The sequence below is a fragment of the Mobula hypostoma genome, chromosome 6 (genome assembly GCF_963921235.1).
Source record: "Mobula hypostoma chromosome 6, sMobHyp1.1, whole genome shotgun sequence".
Lineage (NCBI taxonomy): Eukaryota > Metazoa > Chordata > Chondrichthyes > Myliobatiformes > Myliobatidae > Mobula > Mobula hypostoma.
In genome coordinates, this window is record NC_086102.1 from 1322494 (window position 1) to 1346244 (window position 23751).

The 23751-nt window shown below is 49.6% G+C and overlaps 2 protein-coding genes across 2 annotated transcripts in view; both read right to left on the reverse strand.

Moving 5' to 3' along the window:
- hsf2bp (heat shock transcription factor 2 binding protein) overlaps positions 1 to 148 on the reverse strand; it is a 116492-nt gene extending 116344 nt beyond the window's left edge. The window contains exon 1 of the mRNA XM_063050163.1: positions 17 to 148. Within this exon, the coding sequence (XP_062906233.1) occupies positions 17 to 148 (132 nt within the window). The remainder of the gene's footprint in view (positions 1 to 16) is intronic.
- Positions 149 to 8851: 8703 nt separating this feature from the next.
- Positions 8852 to 23751, reverse strand: part of LOC134347760 (ubiquitin-associated and SH3 domain-containing protein A-like) — a 125156-nt gene continuing 110256 nt past the window's right edge. The window contains exons 10-15 of the mRNA XM_063050164.1: positions 23438 to 23560; positions 17198 to 17290; positions 15071 to 15215; positions 12988 to 13094; positions 10625 to 10734; positions 8852 to 9116 (exon numbers count right to left, since the gene is read on the reverse strand). Coding sequence (XP_062906234.1) covers positions 8982 to 9116; positions 10625 to 10734; positions 12988 to 13094; positions 15071 to 15215; positions 17198 to 17290; positions 23438 to 23560 — 713 coding nt within the window. The 3' untranslated portion in view covers positions 8852 to 8981. The remainder of the gene's footprint in view (positions 9117 to 10624; positions 10735 to 12987; positions 13095 to 15070; positions 15216 to 17197; positions 17291 to 23437; positions 23561 to 23751) is intronic.

Consider the following 23751-nt stretch of genomic DNA (forward strand, 5'->3'; position numbering starts at 1 on the left):
GCTGGCACAAACTCACCGGGAACTGTGGCGGGGAACCGTAAACAAGTTCAGCCGATGATGCGACCAGGTCCTCCTTGGGTGCTGTGCGGATGCCAAGCAGCACCCAGGGGAGTTCATCAACCCAGTCTGGCCCTCGGAGGCGTACCATCAGGGCTGACTTCAAGTGCCTGTGGAAACGTTCCACCAGGCCGTTGGACTGCGGGTGGTAAGCAGTCGTTCGGTGGAGCTGGGTTCCGAGGAGTTGTGCCAGCGCAGACCACAAAGCCGATGTGAACTGCACACCCCTATCTGAAATGACGTGGGCTGGGAGTCCGAACCATGCCACCCAGGTGGTAATCAGGGCTCTGGCGCATGTCCGTGGCCGTGTCAGCGAGTGGGACAGCTTCCGGCCACCTCAGGAAGCTGTCCACCATGGTGAACAGGTATCTCGCTCCTCTCAAAACCGGCAGTGGGCCGACGATGTCCACGTGGACATGTTCAAACCTCCTATGTGTCGGCTGGAAGGGTTACAGTGGGGCCCTCACGTGCCTCTGGATTTTGGAGGTTTGACAGTGCGTGCCTGTCCTGGCCCAGTGCCCGACCTGCTTGCGTAGGCTGTGCCACACAAACCTGTCTGTGATCAGCTGGATGGTCGCCCGGGTGGAAGGGTGGGCTAAACCATGCAAAGCGTCAAAAACGCAGCGCCTCCAAGCGGTCGGGACAATGGGCTGGGTTGCCCGGTGGACACATCGCAAAGGAGCTCATTACCTTCGGGCCCAATGGGTGTGCCTTCGAGGCGGAGTGCTGAGATTGCGGTTCGGTACGCCAGCATCTCGCTGTCCAGTCGTTGTGCCTTAGCTAACGCTGCATAATCCACCCCTGGAGACAGAGAGTGCACTGATTGGACGGAGGTTCGTGACAGTGCGTCAGCTACCACATTGTTCTTCCCAGAGATGTGCTTGATCATGGTGGTAAACTCCGAGATGTACGATAGGTGGCGTTGCTGGTGGCCTGACTACGGGTCCAACACTTTGGAAAACGCGAAAGTGAGGGGCTTGTGGTCTGTGAAGACCGTGAACTCCCTCCCTTCCAGGAAATACCTGAAGTGCCGGATGGCAAGGTCCACAGCCAGCAGCTCTCTACCGAAAGCACTGTACTTAAGTTCCGGGGGTCGTGGGTGTCGGCTGAAAAAGGCGAGTAGTTTCCACTGGCCTTCGATGAGCTGCTCGAGCACGCCGCCAACTGCCGCGTCGGAGGCATCCACAGTGAGGGCAGTGGTGGACCAGGAGCATGGCGTTTGCTAGTATGTTCTTGGCTTGTTCAAAAGCCGCCGTCGCCTCCTCTGTCCAGGTGACCTCTTTGATCTTGCCGGACATCAAGCCGAAAAGAGGCCGCATGATCCGGGCCACTGAGGGCAGGAAACGGCGATAAAAGTTAACCATCCCAACAAATTCCTGCAGTCCTTAAACAGTGCTGGGTCTGGCGAATTAGCGGATGGCCTCAACTTTTGCCGGCAGAGGCACAGCTCCATGGCGGTCGATCTGGTGTCCCAAGAAGTCAATGGCGGGTAGGCCGAACTGGCACTTGGCGGGGTTGATAGCCAGGCCGTAGTCGCTTAGGTGGCAGCAGAGCAGGCATAGATGTGCTAGATTTTCCTGCGGGAGCGGCTGGCGATAAGTATGTCATCCAGGTAGATGAACAGAAAGTCTAGATCTTGCCCTACTGCGTCCATCAGGCGGTGGAACATCTGTGCCGTGTTTTTGAGCCCGAACGGTATCCTGAGGAACTCGAACAGGCCAAAGGGGGTAATGAGGGCTGTCTTGGGTACATCGTCCGGGTGGACTGGGAACTGATGATACCCTCGGACCAGGTCAATCTTCGAAAAGATGCGCACGCCGTGCAGGTTGGCCGTAAAGTCCTGGATGTGCGGTACCGGATAGCGATTGGATGTGGTGGCGTCATTCAGCCTCCCATAGTCGCCGCACGGTCTCCACCCTCCCGCGGACTTGGGCACCATATGGAGTGGGGAGGCCCACGGGCTGTCGGAATGCCGCACAATCCCCATCTCCTCCATCTTCTCGAATTCCTCTTTCGTGAGGCCGAGTTTGTCGGGCGGTTGCCTGCGAGCCCGGGCATGAAGGGGAGGTCCCTGTGTGGGGATGTGGCGCATCACACCGTGCATGGGGTCTGTTGAGGAAAACTGCGGCGTGATGATAGATGGGAACTCCGATAACACTCTGGCGAACTCATTGTCGGAATAAGTGATGGAGTCCAAGTGTGGGGCCGGTAACCTGGCCTCACCGAGGGAGAAAGTCTGTAAAGTCTTCACATCAACCAATCGTCGTCCCTTCAAATCCACGAGCAGGCAGTGCGCGCGGAGGAAGTCCGCACCCAGTAATGGCTGTGACACTGCGGCCAGTGTAAAGCGGCTGGAATCGAACTGCAAGGGGATGGTTCTTGTGCCGTAGGTGCAGATAGTGCTGCTGTTGGCTGCCGTAAGTTCCGGTCCTGTTCTTCTAGTTCGGGTATCGTGGCTCGAGGGGGATAGGACACTGATTTCCGCCCCCGTGTCCACCAGGAATCTTCGCCTGGAGAGCTTGTCCCAAACGTAGAGGAGGCTATCACGGTGACCAGCCGCCGTAGCCATCAGCGACGGCTGGTCCTGGCATTTCCCTGGAACAAGCATGGCGGTCGGCAGCGGCGGGCCCCGGAACCCCACCTTTGATGGTAAAAACACCAAGACTCAGAAGTGGTGCCATCCCTTGGTGTGGGTGTTACGTGCTCCACTGCTGGGATGTGGGAGGGCTGGGCTTTTGGCCGTGCCGCAGCACTAATTTCGATGGTGGTTCCGCCATTTTGTTTGGCATGCCAAAGCATGTCCGCGCGGGCAGGCACCCTGCGCGGGTCTCTGGAGTCTTCATCTGCTAGCAGGAGGCAGATGCCTTCTGGCATTTGCTCCAAGATCTGTTCAAAAAGCAGGCAAGGCTTATGTCCGTCTGCCAGTGCTAACATGTCGCTCATCAGGGCTGATGGCATGCGATCGCCCAGGCCATCCATATTCAGTAACCATGCGGCCCGTTCACGGCAGGAGAGGCCAAATGTGCGGATTAACAGGGTCTTGCGTGCGTCATACCTGTCTGTTGCCGGGGGCTGATGCGGAAAGTCGATAACGTGGCCCGCCGTCTCCTGGTTGAGGCGCCCACCACGTCGTAATACCTGGTGGTGTCTGAGACAATTTGCCTGACCTGGAACTGGGCCTATGCTTGCTCGAACCAGACCAGAGGTTGAATGGTCCAGAAGGTTGGCATTTTAAGGGAAACTGCATTCTGCAGAGCCGAGTCGTTCATGCTGGGTCCAAATGCTGTTGGACCGTGAGGGTCACCAATGTAGTCGCGTTGATACGCAACGAGTGAAAGCAACGCACTGAGTCGAGCAAGGTCTAGTTGAACTGTTTACTATTTCAATCTGCACGTGCTTAAGTGCCCGCTCCCACCATCCCCCGCTCTTTGCAGGGCGGATGTGACGTTGGCTTCCAGGCCGAGGTCTGTCCCACACTCAGAACAGCCCTCTCGGTTGCCGCTGGCTGTGGGCTCGCCCGGCACTGCTGGAGCCGATTTGCTTGCCGCGTGTGTGAGCTGCCACAAGGGTTAATTTTGCCCTGGCCTCTATAATACCCCAGATCCTGGAGAATAGAGGGTAATTTTGACTTGGCTGCTATAATACCACAGATTCTGGAGAATGGGTTAATTTTGCCCTGGCTCCTATAATACCCCAGATGCTGAAGAATGGAGGGTAATTTTGCCCTGGCCCCGATTATACCCCAGTTGCTGGAGAATGGGTTAATTTTCTCCAAAACCCTGTAAACCCTAGTTGCTGGAGAATGCGTTAATTTTGCCCTGGCCCCGATTATACCCCAGTTGCTGGAGAATGGGTTAATTTTCCCCAGGCCCCTATACTACCCTAGTTGCTGGAGAATGGGTTAATTTTGCCGTGGCCCCTATAATACCCAGTTACTGGAGAATGGGTTAATTTTCCCCAGGCCCCTATACTACCCCAGTTGCTGGAGAATTGGTTAATTTTCCCCAGGCCCTTATACTACCCCAGTTGCTGGAGAATTGGTTAATTTTCCCCAGGCCCCTATACTACCCCAGTCGCTGGAGAATGGGTTAATTTTGCCCTGGCCCCTATAATACCCCAGATGCTGGAGAATGTGGGGTAATTTTGTTTTAGCTCTATAATACCCCAGATTCTGGAGATTGGGTTAATTTTCCCTGGGCCCCTATACTACCCCAGTTGCTGGAGAATTGGTTAATTTTGTCCAGGATGCTGTAATACCAGAGATGCTGGAGAATAGAGAATTAATTTTGCTTTGGATGCTATAATATGGCAGATGCTGCAGAATGGGGTAATTTTGCCCTGGATCCTAGAATACCCCAGTTGCTGGAGAATAAAGGGTAATTTTACCCTGGCCCATATAATACCCCAGTTGCTAGAGAATGGGTTAATTTTGCCCTGGTCCCTATAATAACCCAGATACTGGAAATTGGGGATGGGCAATTTTGCTCTGGCCTCTATAATACCCCAGTTGCTGCAGAATGGGTTAAATTTGCTCTGGCCCCTACAATACCCCAGCTGCTGCAAAATAGGGTGTGATTTTGCCCTGGCCCCTGTAATACCCCAGTTGCTGCAGAATAGGGTGTGATTTTGCCCTGGCCCCTACAATACCCCAGTTGCTGCAGAATAGGATGTGATTTTGCCCTGGCCCCTAAAATACCCCAGTTGCTGCAGAATAGGGTGAGATTTTGTCCTGGCCCCTGTAGTACCCCAGTTGCTGCAGAATAGGGTGTGATTTTGCCCTGGCCCCTTCAATCCCCCAGTTGCTGCAGAATAGGGTGTGATTTTGCCCTGGCCCCTACAATACCCCAGTTGCTGCAGAATAGGGTGTGGTTTTGCACTGGCCCCTGTAATGTCCCAGCTGCTGCAGAATAGGGTGTGATTTTGCCGTGGCCCCTGTAATACCCCAGTTGCTGCAGAATAGGGTGTGATTTTGCCCTGGCCCCTAAAATACCCCAGTTGCTGCAGAATAGGGTGTGATTTTGCCCTGGCCCCTGTAATACCCCAGTTGCTGCAGACTAGGGTGTGATGTTGCCCTGGCCCCTACAATGTCCCAGTTGCTGCAGAAAAGGGTGTGATTTTGCCCTGGCCCCTACAATACCCCAGTTGCTGCAGAATAGGGTGTGATTTTGCCATGGCCCCTGTAATACCCCAGTTGCTGCAGAATAGGGTGTGATTTTGCCCTGGCCCCTACAATACCCCAGTTGCTGCAGAATAGGGTATGATTTTGCCCTGGCCCCTACGATACCCCAGTTGCTGCAGAATAGGGTGTGATTTTGCCCTGGCCCCTACAATACCCCAGTTGCTGCAGAATAGGGTGTGATTTTGCCCTGGCCCCTACAATACCCCAGTTGCTGCAGAATAGGGTGTGATTTTGCCCTGGCCCCTACAATGTCCCAGCTGCTGCAGAATAGGTTGTGATTTTGCCTTGGCCCCTACAATGCCCCAGCTGCTGTAATATTCAGGTTTCAGTAACGCAACAGAAATGCTGGAAACACTCAGGTAGACAAATGGCATCTGTGGAAAGAGAAGGTGGTAGAGAACTGAGTGAGAGAGAATTCTGCTTAACAGGGACTATGGGCATGACAAAGTGGGTGTCCGTAGTTGGGTGAACTAATAGGAACTGTGAATGGTTTGTCCCTGGGACAGAATGAAAACAGAGTCCTCATGGGACTAGCTTTTGATCCAACAGCCTTTGCATTCAACGTATTGTTCTTTGAAACTTCTGCAAGTTGCACCTGACTCATCTTTTTTCCCCTTCTGCATTCTGGAGGGAAAGTTCCCTTCACGACTCGCTGGTCCATTCTTCCATCCCCACTCATCACTGCCCATCACATAACACCTCAGGACCCACACCACCATGTTATCCCTCAACCATCGGGCTCTTGAATCAGTGGAGATAATTTCACTCACCCCATCACTGAAATCTTCCCACTGAACTGGACTCACTTTCACTGACTGTTCATCTCATAGTTCTGATATTTCTTGTTGGTTGTTTTGTTTGTTTGTCCATTTATTTTTGTGTTGGCATGGTTGTTTATTTTCTTTTGCATACTGGTTGTTTGTCCTGTTGGGTGCAGTCTTTCATTGATTCTATTTTGTTTCTTTGTATTTACTGTGAATGCCCACAAGAAAATGAATCTGGTAATTTACAGTATTCACCCCCGCCCCTGGAAGTTTTCATATTTTATTGTTTTACAACATTGAATCATGGTGGATTCAATTTGGCTTTTTTGACACTAATCAGCAGAAAAACGCACTTTTGTGTTAAAGTGAAAACAGATCTCTACAAAGTGATCTAAATTAATTACAAATTACAAATTAATTACAAAAAAATTACAGAAAATAATTGATTGCATAAGTATCACCCACTTTGACACACCAGATCATCACTGGTGCAGCCAGTTGGTTTTAGAAGTCAAATCATTAGTTAAATGGAGATGTGCTTTTGGAGACCTGTGTGTTGTAAAGGTGTTTCAATTGACTGTAGTAAAAATACATCTGTATCTGGAAGGTCCAACTGCTGGTGAGCCAGTATCCTGGCAAAAACTACACCATGAAGACAAAAGAACACTCCAAGTAACTCCACAAAAAGGTTATTGAAAAGCACAAGTCAGGAGATGGATACAAAAAAATTGCCAAGTCACTGAATATCCCCTGGATTACAGTTAAGCCAATCATCAAGACATGGAAAGAATATGGCACAGCTGTAAATCTGCCTGGAGTATGCTGATCCCAAAAGTTAAGTGATCATGCAAGAAGGGGACGAGTGAGGGAGGCCACCCTCACCTATGACAACTCTGGAGGAGTTACAAGCTTCAGTGGCTGTGATGGGAGAGACTGCACATACAACAATTGTTGCCTGGGTGCTTCACCAGTCACAGCTTCATGGGAGAGTGGCAAAGAAAAGGCCTCTGCTGAAAAAAACTCACATGAAATCTTGGCTAGAGTTTCCCAGAAGGCATGTGGGAGTCTCTGAAGTCAGCTGGAAGAAGGTTCTATGGTCTGTTGAAACCAAAATTGAACTTTTTGTCCATCAGAATGTTTGGTGTAAGCCAAACCCCACACATCATCAAAAGCACACCGTCCCTGCTGTCAAGTATGGTGGTGGCTGCATCATGCTGTGGGGATGCTTCACTGCACCAGGCCCTGGAAGGCTGGTGAAGGTAGAGGGTAAAATGAATGCAGCAAAATACAGGGAAATCCTGGAGGAAAACCTGATGCAGTCTGTAAGACATCTGTGACTTGGGAGAAGATTTCTTTTCCAGCAAAACAATGACCACAAGCATAAAGCTAAGCTACACAGGAATAGCTTAAAATCAACAAAGTTAATGTCCTGGAGTGGCCAAGTCAGAGTCCAGACCTCGATCCGATTGAGAATTTGTGGCTGTCCTTGAAAAGGGCTGTTCACTCATGATCCCCAAGCAATCTGACAGAGCTTGAGCAGTTTTGTAAAGAAGAATGGGGAAAAATTGCAGTGTCCAGATGTGCAAAGCAGATAGAGACCTATCCACACAGACTCAAGGCTGTAATTGCTGCCAAATACTGACGTAAAGTGGTTGAGTAATTATGTAATTTATTTATTAGCTTTTTCTTTTTCTTCTTCTATATTATGTATTGCATTGAACTGCTGCTGGCTAAGTTAACAAATTTCACGTCCCATGCTGGTGATGATAAACCTGATTCTGATTCTGATTCAATTATTTTGTGTTTAATAATTGTGATAAATTTAGATCACTATCAGATCTGTTTTCACTTTGACACAAAAGAGTCTTTTTCTGTTGATCAGTGTCAAAAATAACTGTATTAAATCCACCGTCAACACATATTGTAAAACAAAACGTGAAAACTTCCAATGGGGGTGAATACTTTTATAGACATTATATATGTACCTTGATAATAAACTTACTTTGAATTTTGAACCCCAGGACTGGCTCCTCATGTTGTAGGTGCAGGACTTGATATGGAATTCTACAAACTTGCATAACTTGCTTTTTCATTCAGTCTGAATCAGGACCACCTCTGAACTGCCTATTCTGGCATGTTGGCTGCATTCCAGGGACCAGACAACAATAGTCACCCATCACACACAGAAGAGACCACAGGACATGGGAGCAGTGTTAGGTGGTCATTCAGTCCATTGAGACTTCTCTGTCAAACCGTCATGGCTGATTTATTAACCCGCTCAACCTCATTCTCGTGCCTCCTCCCCTTAACTTTTAACATCCTGACTGATCAACCTCCAGTAGACCCAATGACTTGCCCTCCACAGCCATCTGTGGCAGTAAATCCACTGATCCACCATCCTCAGGTCAAACAAATTCCTCCTCACCTCCGTTCTAAATGGACATCCCTCTATTCTGAGGCTGTGCCCTCTGGTCTTAGACTTCCCCACTATAGGAAACATCCTCTCCACATCCACTCGACATGTGCCCTCTGGTCCTGAGCCCCCTCTGTAGAAAACATCCTCTCAGTGTCTGTCCATCACTTCACCCACTACAGACATCGTCTTTGTCCCAGTCTCTGCCCTTTCCATTCTCTGTTACATACACTAACTGACTTCTGATGAATGGTCTTTGATTCTAAACATTCACTGGTTTCTCTTTCCACAGATGCTGCCTGACTGGCCGAGTTCTCCAGCATTTTTGTTGTTTCAAATTCCATCGTCTTCAGTTTTAATTGTTTTCCATTGCTTGAATAACAGCCTATCTTCAGGTCAATGCGGGCTGGAGCCAGGCTTCAGATTATTCCAGTGAGTTCTCCAGAATATTCTGTCGTTGATAAGCTATGATACACTTAGGTGTTTGTCCAGAACATCTCTCAGTCCTTTAGCTCACTATTTAACATTTATTCAATAATGAAGAATATCCGTATCGAAAGCAATGTCTTTAATTCTGCAGAAATGTGTCTCTCCAGTTAAATGCTGGGTTGGGTCCATGAGTCATATTCTTGATGGGGGGCTCGAACATTCGCCACTTTGAATCTTTCATTTTCTCACAGCAGCACAGTCCCAGGGCAGGAATCTGCAGCGAAAACAAATATCAGGGAAATAGGTTATACACGCAGTGCAGGCTGCACGGGTAGTGGGGTACACAGGGAACAGACCACGTAGGAGGTCACTATTAACGTAGGACAGTAAGCACAAGAAGACTATTTGGCCTGAAACATCAGCTGTTTCTCTGCTCCATAGATGCAGCCTGACCGACGGGGTTCCTGTAGCATTTTGTGTGTGTTGTACAGTACTAAGAATGTGGTCGACAGAGCAACATGACTTCCAGAGCTTTATATTCAGGAAGCCACCCAATGACGTGTGCCTTACACCTTCTTCACCACCATCTCGACTTGTCTTTGCCAGTTTCAGAGAGTGATGCTTTGAGTGCCCTCTACGTCAATGTTCCCTACGGCTCTGCCATTTAATGTCTATACTTGTCCTCCCAAGGTGCAACACCTCACGCACAAAACAGATTACAGCACTGATCTTTGAGTGAGAGAAACACCCCACCAGCAGTAATCTCCGTCTTCGATGGCTGAGACCATTTCAAATACAGTCTAGTAAGTAGCTTCACATCTTTAACAGATTTATTTGGGGATTGGAAGTGCAGAAGACAATGTTATAGGGTAAAATCAGGATTCAAGGCTTGGGACTACAGTGAGTGAGGGGTTCGGAATGTGGTGGTTCTGCGTGAGGGACTGGGGCGAGTCTCGGGTCCGGATTTCGAGAATAGGGTGAGTCTAGGATACGGATTTTGGGACTGGGGGGAGTCTAGGGTCAGGATTTCGGGACTAGGGTGAGTCTAGGATCCGGATTTTGGGATTGGGGTAAGTCTTGGGTCAAGATTTTGGGACTGGGGTGAGTCTCGGGTCAGGATTTCGGGAATGTGGTGAGTCTAGGAAACGGATTTCGGGACTGGGGTGAGTCTAGGGTCTGGATATTGAGACTGGGGTGAGTCTCGGGTCAGGATTTTGGGACTGGAGTGAGTCTAGGATACAGATTTTGGTACTGGAGTGAGTTTCGGGTCAGGATTTCGGGACTGGGATGAGTCTCGGGTCAGGATTTTGGGACTGGGGTGAGTTTCAGGTCAGGATTTCGGGACTGGGGTGACTCTAGGGTCAGGATTTCAGGACTGGGTGAGTCTCGGGTCAGGATTTCAGGACTGGGGTGAGTCTTGGGTCCGGATTTCGGGACTGGGGTGAGTCTTGGGTCGGGATTTTGGGACTGGGGCGAGTCTCGGGTCCGGATTACTGTGGTTAGTCCTGGTATTGGGACTACTATGTGTCCCTAGTTTCTGGACTACTGCGGAGGGGCCCACGGATTGGGACTGCTGTGGAGGGTACTGGGGTTCAGGACTACAGTGGAATGTCCCGGGGTTCGGGGCTGCTACTATGGGTCCGCATTTTTGCTGTGAGTCAACGGACCAGGACCGGGATGAGTTCGTGGTTGAGTCTAGGAGTCTAAGTTCAGCATTGGGGTCAGTCTGGGGTTCCGGGCTTGGCTGAGTTCAGTGTTGGTGGTAGATAGATTGACGTTCACCTTTCTGATCATTTCTACGAATTCCTTGGCATCCCTGGGTGGCAGCTCCAGTAACTTCCTTGAGCAGCACTCCAGTGTGGAGGCGTGGCCCACCAGCAGAACGTTCCCTCCTGAAGAATAACATTATTAATCATTACACACAGCTGGGCCTGCAACGATGTTACACACGGCTGGGCCTGCAACGACATTACACACAGCTGGGCCTGCAATGACGTTACACACAGCTGGGCCTGCAACGACGTTAAACACGGCTGGGCCTGCAACGACGTTACACACGGCTGGGCCTGCAACGACGTTACACACAGCTGGGACTGCAACGACATTACACACAGCTGCGACAACCGCAGGGATTGGGTACCTGTGGGTCTGATGGGGAGGGACTGGGAACACTGTTGGTATGATGGGAGTGATTGTGTACCATGTGCATGTGTTGGGTGGAGCTGTGTAACCTGTGGGTGTGATGGGAGGGATTGTGTACACTGTGGGTGTGACAGGAGTGATTGTAGACACTGTGGTTGGACGGGAGTGATTGTGAACACTGTGGGTATGATAAGAGCATTTGTGTACCCTGTGGGTGTGACGAGTAGGATTATGTACCCTGTGGGTGTGACAGGAGTGATTATGTATACTGTGGGTGTGACAGGAGTGATTATGTACCCTGTGGGTGTGACAGGAGGGTTTTTGAACACCGTAAATGTGACAAGAGTGATTGTGCACACTGTGGGTGTGACAGGAATGGATGTGAATACTGTGGGTATGATGGGGGGATGTTAATGTGACGGGAAGGATTGTGTTACTGTTGGGTGTGATGGGAGTGATTGTGAACACTGTGGGTGTGATGGGAGTGATTGTGTACACTGCGGATGTGGCAGGATAAATTGCGTATATTGTAGGAGTGACGGAAGGTGCTGTGTAGCCTGTGGGTGTAACAGGAGGAATTGTGTACTCTGTGGGTGTGACAGAAGAGTTGTGCACACTGTGTATGTGACAGGAGTTTTTGTGTACACCCTGGGTGTGACGGGAGTGATTGTGTACACTGTGAGTGTGACAGGAGGGATCGTGTACACTGTGGGTGTGACGGGAGGGATCGTGTGCACTGTGGGTGTGACGAGAGTGTTTGTGTACACTGTGGGTGTGACAGGAGGGGCCGTGTACACTGCGTGTGACAGGAGGGATCGTGTACACTGTGGGTGTGATGGGAGTTTTGTGTACACTGTGGGTGTGACAGGAGTGTTTGTGTACACTGTGGGTGCGACGGGAGGGATCGTGTACACTGTGGGTGTGACGGGAGGGATCGTGTGCACTGTGGGTGTGACAGGAGTGTTTGTGTACACTGTGGGTGCGACGGGAGGGATCGTGTACACTGTGGGTGTGACAGGAGGGGCCGTGTACACTGCGTGTGACAGGAGGTATCGTGTACACTGTGGGTGTGATGGGAGTTTTGTGTACACTGTGGGTGTGACAGGAGTGTTCGTGTGCACTGGGGGTGTGACAGGAGGGGCTGTGTACACTGTGGGTGTGACGGGAGTGTTTGTGTACACTGTGGGTGTGACAGGTGTGATTGTGTACACTGTGGGTGTGACGGGAGTGTTTGTGTACACTGTGGGTGTGACAGGAGTGATTGTGTACACTGTGGGTGTGACGGGAGTGTTCGTGTACACTGGGTGTGACGGGAGTGATTGTGTACACTGTGGGTGTGACAGGAGTGATCATGTACACTGTGGGTGTGACAGGGGGGATCGTGTACACTGTGGGTGTGACAGGAGGGATCGTGTACACTGTGGGTGTGACGGGAGTGTTTGTCTACACTGTGCGTGTGACAGAAGGGGCCGTGTACACTGTGGGTGTGACGGGAGGGATCGTGAGCACTGTGGGTGTGACGGGAGGGATCGTGAGCACTGTGGGTGTGACGGGAGTGTTTGTGTACACTGTGGGTGTGACAGGAGTGATGTGTACACTGTGGGTGTGACGGGAGTGTTCGTGTACACTGTTGGTGTGACGGGAGTGATTGTGTACACTGTGGGTGTGACAGGAGTGATCATGTACACTGTGGGTGTGACAGGGGGGATCGTGTACACTGTGGGTGTGACAGGAGGGATCGTGTACACTGTGGGTGTGACGGGAGTGTTTGTCTACACTGTGCGTGTGACAGGGGGGATCGTGTACACTGTGGGTGTGACAGGAGGGATCGTGTACACTGTGGGTGTGACGGGAGTGTTTGTCTACACTGTGCGTGTGACAGAAGGGGCCGTGTACACTGTGGGTGTGACGGGAGGGATCGTGAGCACTGTGGGTGTGACGGGAGTGTTTGTCTACACTGTGGGTGTGACAGGAGGGATCGTGGTCACAAACGGATACTCTACCTCCTTCTGGGCAGCTGTCTAGTATGGCCTGTACAACTGCAGAGCAACGTGTTACGTAGTCTTCATACGTCTCTGATGGAACCAGGCTGGTGACTGGAAAATGCACCCTGTGGACACAGAGACACACACACAGTGAATGGAACATGCACCCTGTGGGGATGGACACACACACACACACAGATCAGTACAGACAGAGGTGTCTAGAACTAGAGCTCAAAGGTGTCCAGTGAGAGAGGCAAAATTGAAAGGAGCTGTAAGGATGAGTTTTTTTCCACACTGAGGGTGGAGGTATCTGGAACGAGGTTGTTTGGACAGATACGTGGATAGGAATGGCTTAGAGTGACAAAAAACTGATGTGACCCAGAGGTACTCGTGAAGATAGGCATGCAAGATATCAAGAACTTGACAGGCTGAATGGCCTTGCTACTGCCAGTCTGTTGAAACTTCTCCCCGATATACAGGGCCTTATATACTTGGGTGACTGTTCACAGAGAGTGTAAATGTGAAAATTGTATATTCACAACCATTCAGACAGTGTATTCCTGAATACAACCCGTGTGGCTCCTCTTGGAACCAGTTGAATGAGTTTGTGGGTCAGGAGATGTTCCTGTTAATGTGCTGGACTCTACTGTGTTCTATGTTATCGTCAGCTCTCAGCCCAGCCTTCTCCCCCTTATTCTAAACCACTGCCCTCACGCTTTAGAGACCCCTGTTATCGTGTACTCGCCACCCAATCTGCACTCTCTCTCAACCAGTTACACAGCAATTCACACAGCTGGCTTGGGTGCGTTGAGGAATGGCAAATAATGTTTAATTCGGTTATGTGTGTGGAGAAATCAAACCCTGTCACAATCACCCTCCTCTCTCTGCCACACTCACACTCCTCTCCCTGTCACATTCACTCTCTCCTCTCCCTGTCACAATCACCCTCCTCTCTCTGTCACACTCACACTTCTCTCCCTGTCACACTCACCCTCTCCCTGTCACACTCACCCTCTCCCTGTCGCACTCACCTCCTCTCCCTGTCACACTCACCTCCTCTCCCTGTCACACTCACCTCCTCTCCCTGTCACACTCTCTCCTCTCCCTGTCACATGCTCTCCTCTCCCTGTCACATTCACCCTCTCCCTGTCACACTCACCTTCTCTCCCTGTCACACTCTCTCCTCTCCCTGTCACACTCACCCTCTCCCTGTCACACTCACCCTCTCCCTGTCGCACTCACCCTCTCCCTGTCACACTCACCTCCTCTCCCTGTCACACTCTCTCCTCTCCCTGTCACACTCACTCTCTCCCTGTCACACTCTCTCCTCTCCCTGTCACACTCAGCCTCTCCCTGTCATACTCACACTTCTCTCCCTGCCACACTCACTCTCTCTCTGTCACACTCACACTCCTCTCCCTGTCACACTCACCCTCTCCCTGTCACACTCTCTCCTCTCCCTGTCACACTCATCCTCTCCCTGTCACACTCACCCCCTCCTCTCCCTGTCACACTCACCCTCTCCCTGTCACTCTCTCCTCTCCCTGTCACACTCACCTCCTCTCCCTGTCACACTCTCTCCTCTTCCTGTCACACTCACTCTCTCCCTGTCACACTCTCTCCTCTCCCTGTCACACTCACCCTCTCCATCACACTCTCTCCTCTCCCTGTCACACTCACCTCCTCTCCCTGTCACACTCACTCTCTCCCTGTCACACTCTCTCCTCTCCCTGCCACACTCACCCTCTCCCTGTCACACTCTCTCCTCTCCCCTGTCACACTCACATCCTCTCCCTGTCACACACCCTCTCCCTGTCATACTCACCCTCTCCCTGTCACACTCTCTCCTCTCCCTGTCACACTCACCCCCTCTCCCTGTCACACTCTCTCTCCCTGTCACACTCACCCTCTCCCTGTCACACTCTCTCCTCTCCCTGTCACACTCACTCTCTCCCTGTCACACTCTCTCCTCTCCCTGTCACACTCACCTCCTCTCCCTGTCACACTCACCCACTCCACAGGGAGGACCCCCTCCCTTCCATTTCCCACCTGCTCCTGCTGAGGGAAGCCCCTCCCCGGCTGGTCTGGAGTGATGCCCCACCTGTAACTCCCATCCACCGAGTATCCGGCTGCCTTCAGTTCTGTGACTGACATGAAGTTCGGGATCGATTTTGCTGCCCCCCACTTGGTCCATTCGAAGAGTCCGGGCTCCACGCGGATTTCCAGCTGGGGATTCTGCTGTAGACCTGGACGGGGACACGGTCATTTGTGGAGTAGCCAGTCCATAAGAAAATATCATAAGAAATAGGAGCAGGAGTCGGCCATCTGGCCCATCGAGCCTGCCCCGCCATTCAATAAGATCATGTCTGATCTGGCCATGGACTCATCTCCACCTACCTGCCTTTTCCCAAAACCCTTCATTCCCCTACTGCTCCCCCAAATCACTGGGGAGGGTTCAGAGGAGGTTCACAAGGATGATTCTGGGAATGAAAGGGTTATCATATAATAGTTTGATGGCTCTGGCTCTGTCCTTGCTGGAATTTAGAAGGATGCGGGGGGGGGGGGGGGTTATCTCATTAAAACCTTTCTATTGCTGAAAGGCCTAGACAGAGTAGATGTGGAAAGGATGTTTCCCATGGTGGGAGAGTCTAGGACAAGAGGACACAGCATCAGGATAGAGGGACGCCCATTTAAAACAGAGATGTGGAGAAATTTCTTTAGCCAGAGAATGGTAAATTTGTGGAATTTGTTACCACAGGCAGCTGTGGAGACCAGGTTGTTGGGTATATTTAAGGCAGAGCTTGGTAGGCTCTTGATTGGCCATGGCATCAAAGGTTATGGGGAGAAGGCTGAGGAGGGTAAAACATAGGATCAGCCATTATTAAGTGGTGGAGCAGACTTGATGGGCCAAATGGTCTGATTGTACTCATACTGTATATCTTATGGGAGCATGAGGGTAAACCTTTTCTCTCAGAGTGTAGTGAGAGTGTGGAATGAGCTGCCAGCACAAATGCTGGATGCAATTTCGATTTCAATGTTTACGAAGTTTGCTGAAGTACGTGGATGGGAGCTATATGGATGGATGTTACCCAGGTGCAGGCCTGTGAGACTGGGCGGTTTAAATGGTTCTGCACAGATGGTGACTCAAAGGGCCTGCTCCTGGGCTTCAGGTTTCTATAACTCTATGACTTGATTGAGTTCAAGCATTGAGAAGTTAATCTTGCAGCCTCATACACTGTAGTCAGGCCGCATCTGGAGGATTGCAGACAATCCTGGTTGCTCCATTACAGGAAGGATGTCGAGGTTCACCAGGATTAGCCCGGATCAGAGGGAATGAGCAATAGTGAGAAGTTGGACAAACTGTCTTCTCCGCAGCTGTGGAGACCGAGAGGAGATCCGATGGAGGTTTATATAATTCCAGGGTGGCCCGGTGGCAAAGGTGGAGAGCACAACACTGCACCAGTGACCTGGCTTCAAACCCTCCGTCGCCTGGAAGGAGTTGGACCATTTTCTCCAGACTGCACCGGTTTCCTCCCAAAGTCCAAAGGCATTGCTGTTGGAAGGTTCATTGGTCACTGTAACTTCTCCCATGACCTGGCTACCATCAAACCGGGTGGTTGTTGGGAGGAGCAGCTCGAAGGACCAGAGGGCCATTCTACACTGTCTCTACAAACACGTTAATCAGCTGTACGGATAGAGTAGACAACCGGCGGCTGGGGTGGGTGGGATGTGTGAGATGGGATGGGTGAGTGGGTGGGTGTGTGAGATGGGATAGGTGGGTGGGTGTGTGAGGTGGGTGGGTGGGGTGTGTGAGATGGGGTGGGTGGGTGGGTGTGTGAGATGGGGTGGGTGGGTGTGTGAGATGGGATGGGTGGGTGGGGTGTGTGAGATGAGATGGATGGGTGGGGTGTGTGAGATGGGATGGATAGGTGGATGGGGTGTGTGAGATGGGATGGGTGGGTAGGGTGTGTGAGATGGGTGGGTAGGGTGTGTGATGGGTGGGTGGGGTATGTGAGATGGGATGGATAGGTGGATGGGGTGTGTGAGATGGGATGGGTGGGTGGGGTGTGTGAGAGGGGATGGGGTGGGGCGATATGGGGTAAGTGGGGTGGTGGTGGGGGAGGGTGTGGTTACTGGGCGGGGTGGAGGTGAATTGGGATGGGGTTTGCAGGCTGGGGGGACCATTTCACTTTGTGCTGTCTGGCCAGGCGATCGTTTCGTTTATTACCTTGCAAGAGATGCTGTGCTGTCTGTACACAATGCAGGGCAGGAGAGCTGTACACAAACCGGATCGGCACCTCCCTCTCAGCCAGAGCCTCCCCTGGATCACAAAGAGAAAGATCTCAGCCACTGTCCTGTCTCACCCTCCCTGACTGGTTGATGCTGATTTTCGACCCCAAGAGAGGGGATTTGTAGAAAGACGAAACAGCTTTTTAGAGCAGCTTGTGGTTGAGTCCACACTGGGAAAGGCTATCCTGGATCAGGAGTTGTGTAGTAAACCAGATTTGATTGAGGAGCTTAAGGTAAAGGAGCCCTTAGGACCAGTGATTATAACATAATTTACAATTTGAGAAGGAGAATAGGAAGTCAGATCTATCAGTATCACAGTGGAAAGGAAAAGGAGACAAATTTAATCAGAATTTTGCATCAGTCGTCATTGTGGAAGACATTAGCAGAATGCCAGAAATCCGACTGTCGGGGGCAAAAGTGACCGTCCTTGCTATTCCTAAGGAAAAGGAGCTTGGGAGGCAGACAGATCTGAAGGTTGATAAAGTCACTTGCAGCAACACCCACAAGATAATGGAGAAACTTAGCAGGTCAGTCTGCAAATATGGAAATAAATAGACAGTCGAAGTCTCAGGTCAAGACCCTTCTTCAGAACTGGAAGGAAGGGGAAAGATGCTAGAATCAGATGCATTGGATTTCCAGTGTCTGCAGACCTTCTTGTGTTTGTGATAAGTCACCTGGGCCAGAATGACTGCACCCAAGGGTTCTGAAAGAAGTAGCTGAAAAGATTGTGGATGCATTAGTAAATATCTTTTAAAAAATCACTAGACTTCGGAATGGTTCTGGAGGACTGGAAAATTGCAAATATCACTCCACTCTTCAAGAAGGAAGGGAGGCAGAAGATAGAAAATTAATTTGACTTCAGTGGTTGGAAAGATGTTGGAGTCCATTATTAAGAATTAAATTTTAGGGTACTTGGAGGTGCATGATAAAAACAGGCTAAAGTCAGCATGGTTTTCTCAAGGGGAAATCTTGCCTGACAAATCTGTTGGAATTCTTTGAATAACAGGCAGAATAAACAAAGGAGCTTCATTGGATGTTGTTTAGTTGGATTTTCAGAAGGCCTTTGACAAGGTGCCAAACAGGAAGTTGTTTAACAAGATGAGAGCCCATGGTATTACAGGAAAGACACTGACATTGATAGAAGATTGGCTGATCGGCAGGAGGCAGAGAGTGGGAAGAAAGGGATGCTTTTCTGTTTGGCTGCTGCTGACTAGTGCTGTTCCGCAGGGGTCAGTGTTGGGATTGCTTATTTTCATGTTATGTGTCAATGATTTGGATGATAGAATTGATGGCTTTGTGGCCAAGTTTGCAAACAATACTAAGATAGGTGTAGGGGCAGGTAGTGTTGAGGCAGTAGAGAGGTTGCAGAATGACGTGGACAGATTGTGAGAATGGGCAAAGTGGTGGCTGATGGAATACCATGCTGGGAAGTACATGCTCATGTACTTTGGTAGAGGAATACGGGCATCAACTGTTTTTTAAATGGGAAGAAAATTCCAAAAACCTGAGGTGGGAGTATTTGTGCAGGATTCCCTAGAAGTTAATTTACATTTAGTTGGTGGTAAGGAAAGCAAATGCATTGTTAGCATTAAGATTAGGACTAGAATACAAAAGCAAGGACATAGTGCTGAGGTTTTATAAGGCACCGGTCAGACTGCACTCAGAGAATTGTGAGAGGTTTTGAGGCCCTTATCTAAGAAAAGATGTGCTGGCATTGGAGAGGGTCCAGAGGAGGCTGACGAGAATGATTCTGGAATGATGAGGACCGTTTGGTGGCTCTGGGCCTGTACTCGCTGGAGGTCAGGAGGATGGGGGGAGGGGGGATCTCATTGATACCTGTTAAATATTGAAAGGCCTAGATAGAGTAGGCAATGTTTCCTATAGCTGGGGAGTCTAGGACCAGAAGGCACAGATAGAGTGGATGTGGAGAGGATGTTTCCTATAGTGGGAGAGTCTAGGACCAGAGGGCACAGATAGAGTGGATGTGGAGAGGATGTTTCCTATAGTGGGGAGTCTAGGACTAGAGGACACAGATAGAGTGGATGTGGAGAGGACGTTTCCTATAGTGGGGAGTCTAGGACCAGAGGGCGCAGCCTCAGAATAGAAGAGCGTCCATTCAGAACGGAGTTGAGGAAACACTTCTTTAGCCAGCAGGTGGTGAATCTGTGTAATTCATTAGATATAGGAGCAGAATGAGGCCATTCAGCCCATTGAGTTTGCTGCACAATTCCATCATGACTAATCCTGGATCCCACTCAACCTCATACACCTGCCTTCTCACCATAACCTTTGATGCCCTGACTGATCAGAAAATGATTAATTTTCACTTTAAATAAACCCACGGACTTGGCCTCCACAGCTGTTTGTGGCAGAGCATTCCACAGATTTACTACATACTGGATAAAAAAAATTACTTCTTATCTCTGTTCTAAAGGGTTTCCCTTCAACTTTGAGGCTATGCCCTCTAATTCTGGAGACCCCCCGTGGATATCCTTCCCACATCCACCCTATCTAGTCTTTTCAACATATGGGAAGTTTCAATGAGATCACCTTGCACTTTTCTAAATTCCAGTGAGTACGGGCCCAAAGCTGCCAAACACTCCTCATATGTTAACCCCTTCATTCCCAGAATCATCCTCATGAACCTCCTCTGGACTCTCTCCAATGACAACACATTCTTTCTGGGATACAGGACCCAAAGCTGTGACAATATTCCAAGTAGACTAGTGTCTTATAAAACTTCAGCATTATCTCCTTGCTTTCATATTCTATTCCCCCTGAAATAAAAGCCAACATTGCATTTGCTTTCTTTACCACAGACTCAACCTGTGAATTAACCTTCTGGAGGTCTTGCACAAGGACTCCTAAGTCCCTCCACCTCCAGTGTTTGAATGTTCTCCTCACTTAGAGAATACTCAGCATTATAGTTCCTTTTACCAAAATGCATTATCATACATTTCCATTTCCTGACACTATAACATCTGCCACTTTTTTGTCCAATCTTCCAATTTGTCTAATTGTGTTGCTCCCTCAACACTACCTACCCCTCCATCTATCTTCCTATCTTCTGAAAACTTTGCCACAAAGCCATCAATTCCATGATCCAAATCACTGACAATGTGAAAGAAGTGGTCCCAATACCGACCCCTGAGGAATGGCCTGTCTTTGCCACAGCAGCCCTGTAGGTCAAGTCTTCATGTATATTTAAGGCAAAGGTTGACAGATTCTTGATTGTACAGGGCATGAAGGGATATGGGGGAAGGCAGGAGATCGGGGCTGAGGAGAATTGGATCAGTCATGATGATATGGCGGAAAAGACTCGATGGGCAAATGGCCAATTTCTGCTCTTTTATCTTCCAGACCTTAGGTATCACCCTCCTGCTGATATGACAGAAACGTCCCCAACCCCACTGCCTTAAGGAACAAATTACCCCTACTCCTATAGATAGCACAGTCCTTCCACATTCAATACTCCTCTCTCAGCTCTGTAAATCCTACACACACACACACGCACACTCTCTCTCTCTCTCTCTTTCACAGACATAGACACAAACACAGGCTCACACTCACACTCACACACACATGCACACACATTCTCTCTCTCTCTCACACGCACACAGACTCAAACGCAGCTCACACTCACACACACATGCACACACGCACACTCTCACATACACACAGACACACACACACACACACACACACATTCTCTCTCACAGACTCAGACACACACACACACTGTCTCTCTCACACACACACAAACACACACACACACTGTCTCTCTCACAGACTCAGACACACACACACACTCTCACATACACACAGACACACACACACACACACACATTCTCTCTCACAGACTCAGACACACACACACACTGTCTCTCTCACACACACACAAACACACACACACACTGTCTCTCTCACACACACACAAACACACACACACACTGTCTCTCTCACAGACTCAGACACACACACACACTCTCACATACACACAGACACACACACACTGTCTCTCTCACAGACTCACACTCACACACATTCACACTCTCTCACACATACACACACATTCTCTCTCTCACACTCACACACACACCCACAGCCCCCTGACACTGCAACACAGCACACCCAATACCCCCAGCCCGTGACTCAGTAAACCCCACTGACAGTGACAACGTGCTCCTGCCCCTTCCGTTGCTCACTACCCTCTGGTCATGGTGGCAAATTATTACAGGCCCCTGCTCGGTACTCTCGCTGTGTCTGCCTGTCCACCTTCCTAACCCACTACCGTACAGCACACTCCCACAGTCTGTGTCATACTCTGTCCTCATCCGCCCTCTTGTCTTCTCCCTCTAACCCTTCATGGTCTGAATAATCATCAGCCTCTGCCTTAAGTATATCCAATAACTTGGCCTCCACAGCCACCTGTGGGAATAAATCCAACATAATCACCATCCTCTGGCTAAAGAAATTCCTCCTCATCTCCATTCTAGATGGACGCCCCTTGATTCTGAGGTTGTGTCCTCTGGTCTCAGTCTCTCCCACCATAGGGAACATCCTCTCCACATTCATTGTATTGAGGACCTTCAAATTTGATAGGTTTCAATGAGATCCCCTCTCATTCTTCTAAATTCCAGGCCCAGAGCCATTAAAGACCTGAACAGATTAGATATGGCAAACTTATTTCACATGGTAGGGGAGTGTAGGACAAGAGGCATGACTTCAGGATTGAAGGACGTCCATTTAGAACAGAGATGCGAAGAAATTACTTTAGTCAGACAGTGGTAAATCTGTGGAATTTGTTGCCACGAGCGGCTGTGGAGACCAAGTCATTGGGTGTATTTAAGGCAGAGGTAGATAGATTCTTGATTAGCCAGGGCATCAAAGGGTATGGGGAGAAGGCAGGGGAGTGGGGATGACTGGAAGAATTGGATCAGCCCATGACTGAATGGTGGAGCAGACTTGATGGGCTGAATGGCCTACTTCTGCTCCTATGTCTTATGGTCTTAAATGCTCCTCATGTGATAAGCCTTTCTATCCCCAAATATTTTTTGTGGAACTCTTTTGAACCATCTCCAATGTCAGTACATCCTTTCTGAGTAAAGGGGCCCAACTACTCACAAAACGCTACAGTCCTCACCAGTGCCTTATAAAGGCTAAACATTACATACTTGCTTTTATGTTTCAGTCCTTTCAAAATGAATTCAAACATTGTATTTGCCTTCCTCACCACTGACTCAACCTGCAAATTAACCTATAGGGAATATTCTGTCTCAGAACTTTGAATTTTCTCTCTATTTAGAAAATAGTATATGCTTTTATTTCTTTTGCCAAAGTGCATGACCATACACTTCCCAACACTGCTCTTCATCTGTCAGGTTTTCGCTCATTCTCCGAGTCTATCTAACTCCTTCTGTAACCTCTCTGCATCCTCAACACTACTTGCCCCTCCACTTATCTGCATATTGTCTGCAAACCTGGCCACAAAGCAATCAATTCTGTCATCCAAATCATTGACATTTCACTGAAGAAGAAGTGGTCCCAACACACCCCTGCGGAATACCACTAGTCACCGGCAGCCAACCAGGGAAAGCTCCCTTTACTCCAACCAATCAACAATGTTCTATCCATGTTAGTATCTTCCCTGGAATAACATGCGTTCTTATTTTGTGAAGTAGTGTCAGAGGCCTTCTGAAAATTCAAGTAAACAACATCCACTGCTTATCTTTGAATTAATTAGTGAGTTGATTGGAAATGGATGCCCCAGGAGATCGTGCCTTTTGCGGTGGACAAAGTGAAGTTGCTCGGCAAAGTGGAGCCCCGATCTACGTCATGTTTCACCTGCTGTATTACCACAGATCTGTGGACACACTCCAACCATCCTCTGCTCTTCTACATCCCACACCTCACCATTCAATGTGTCACTGAGCCCCTCTGCTACCTCACACAGCTTCTGACCGGGTCCGATCTGCCACCCACCCCTCTGATGTCCCCTCGTCATCTTCAGCTTCTCTCTCGCCACGAACGATACCAACGAGGTCCACCCATTGGAAAGTTTGTGACTCCTGTGTGGGTGTGAATCACACTGAAGGAAGGCTGAGCTGTCGGGTCATGTACACCGGGGACAGTGCAGACCCTGAGCAGGAGAACAGGAGTACAGTCCCTGCGAACTAACCTGTCAGCCGCGATTGGAAGGTGCCACAGGAAGACAGGGGGGCGTCGTGCTTGTAATTGTGGGGGCCTCCTGCCCTGTGTGGTACACTGCAAGGGAAGTTTAAATCTGCCCTGATGTATCTGCCTGTAAACATGAACATATTTCAGTCAGTCAGAAGGAAGAACAAGGATGTCAAGAGAATCTTCAATGTTGAGGGACGTGATGAATTTAGTTCAGACAAAAAAGGCAAAGTATGTAATGCTTAGTAAGCTAGAAACGAATAGAGCCCTTGAAGATTATAAAGAAGCCAGAAAGACCATAAGACATAGGAGCAG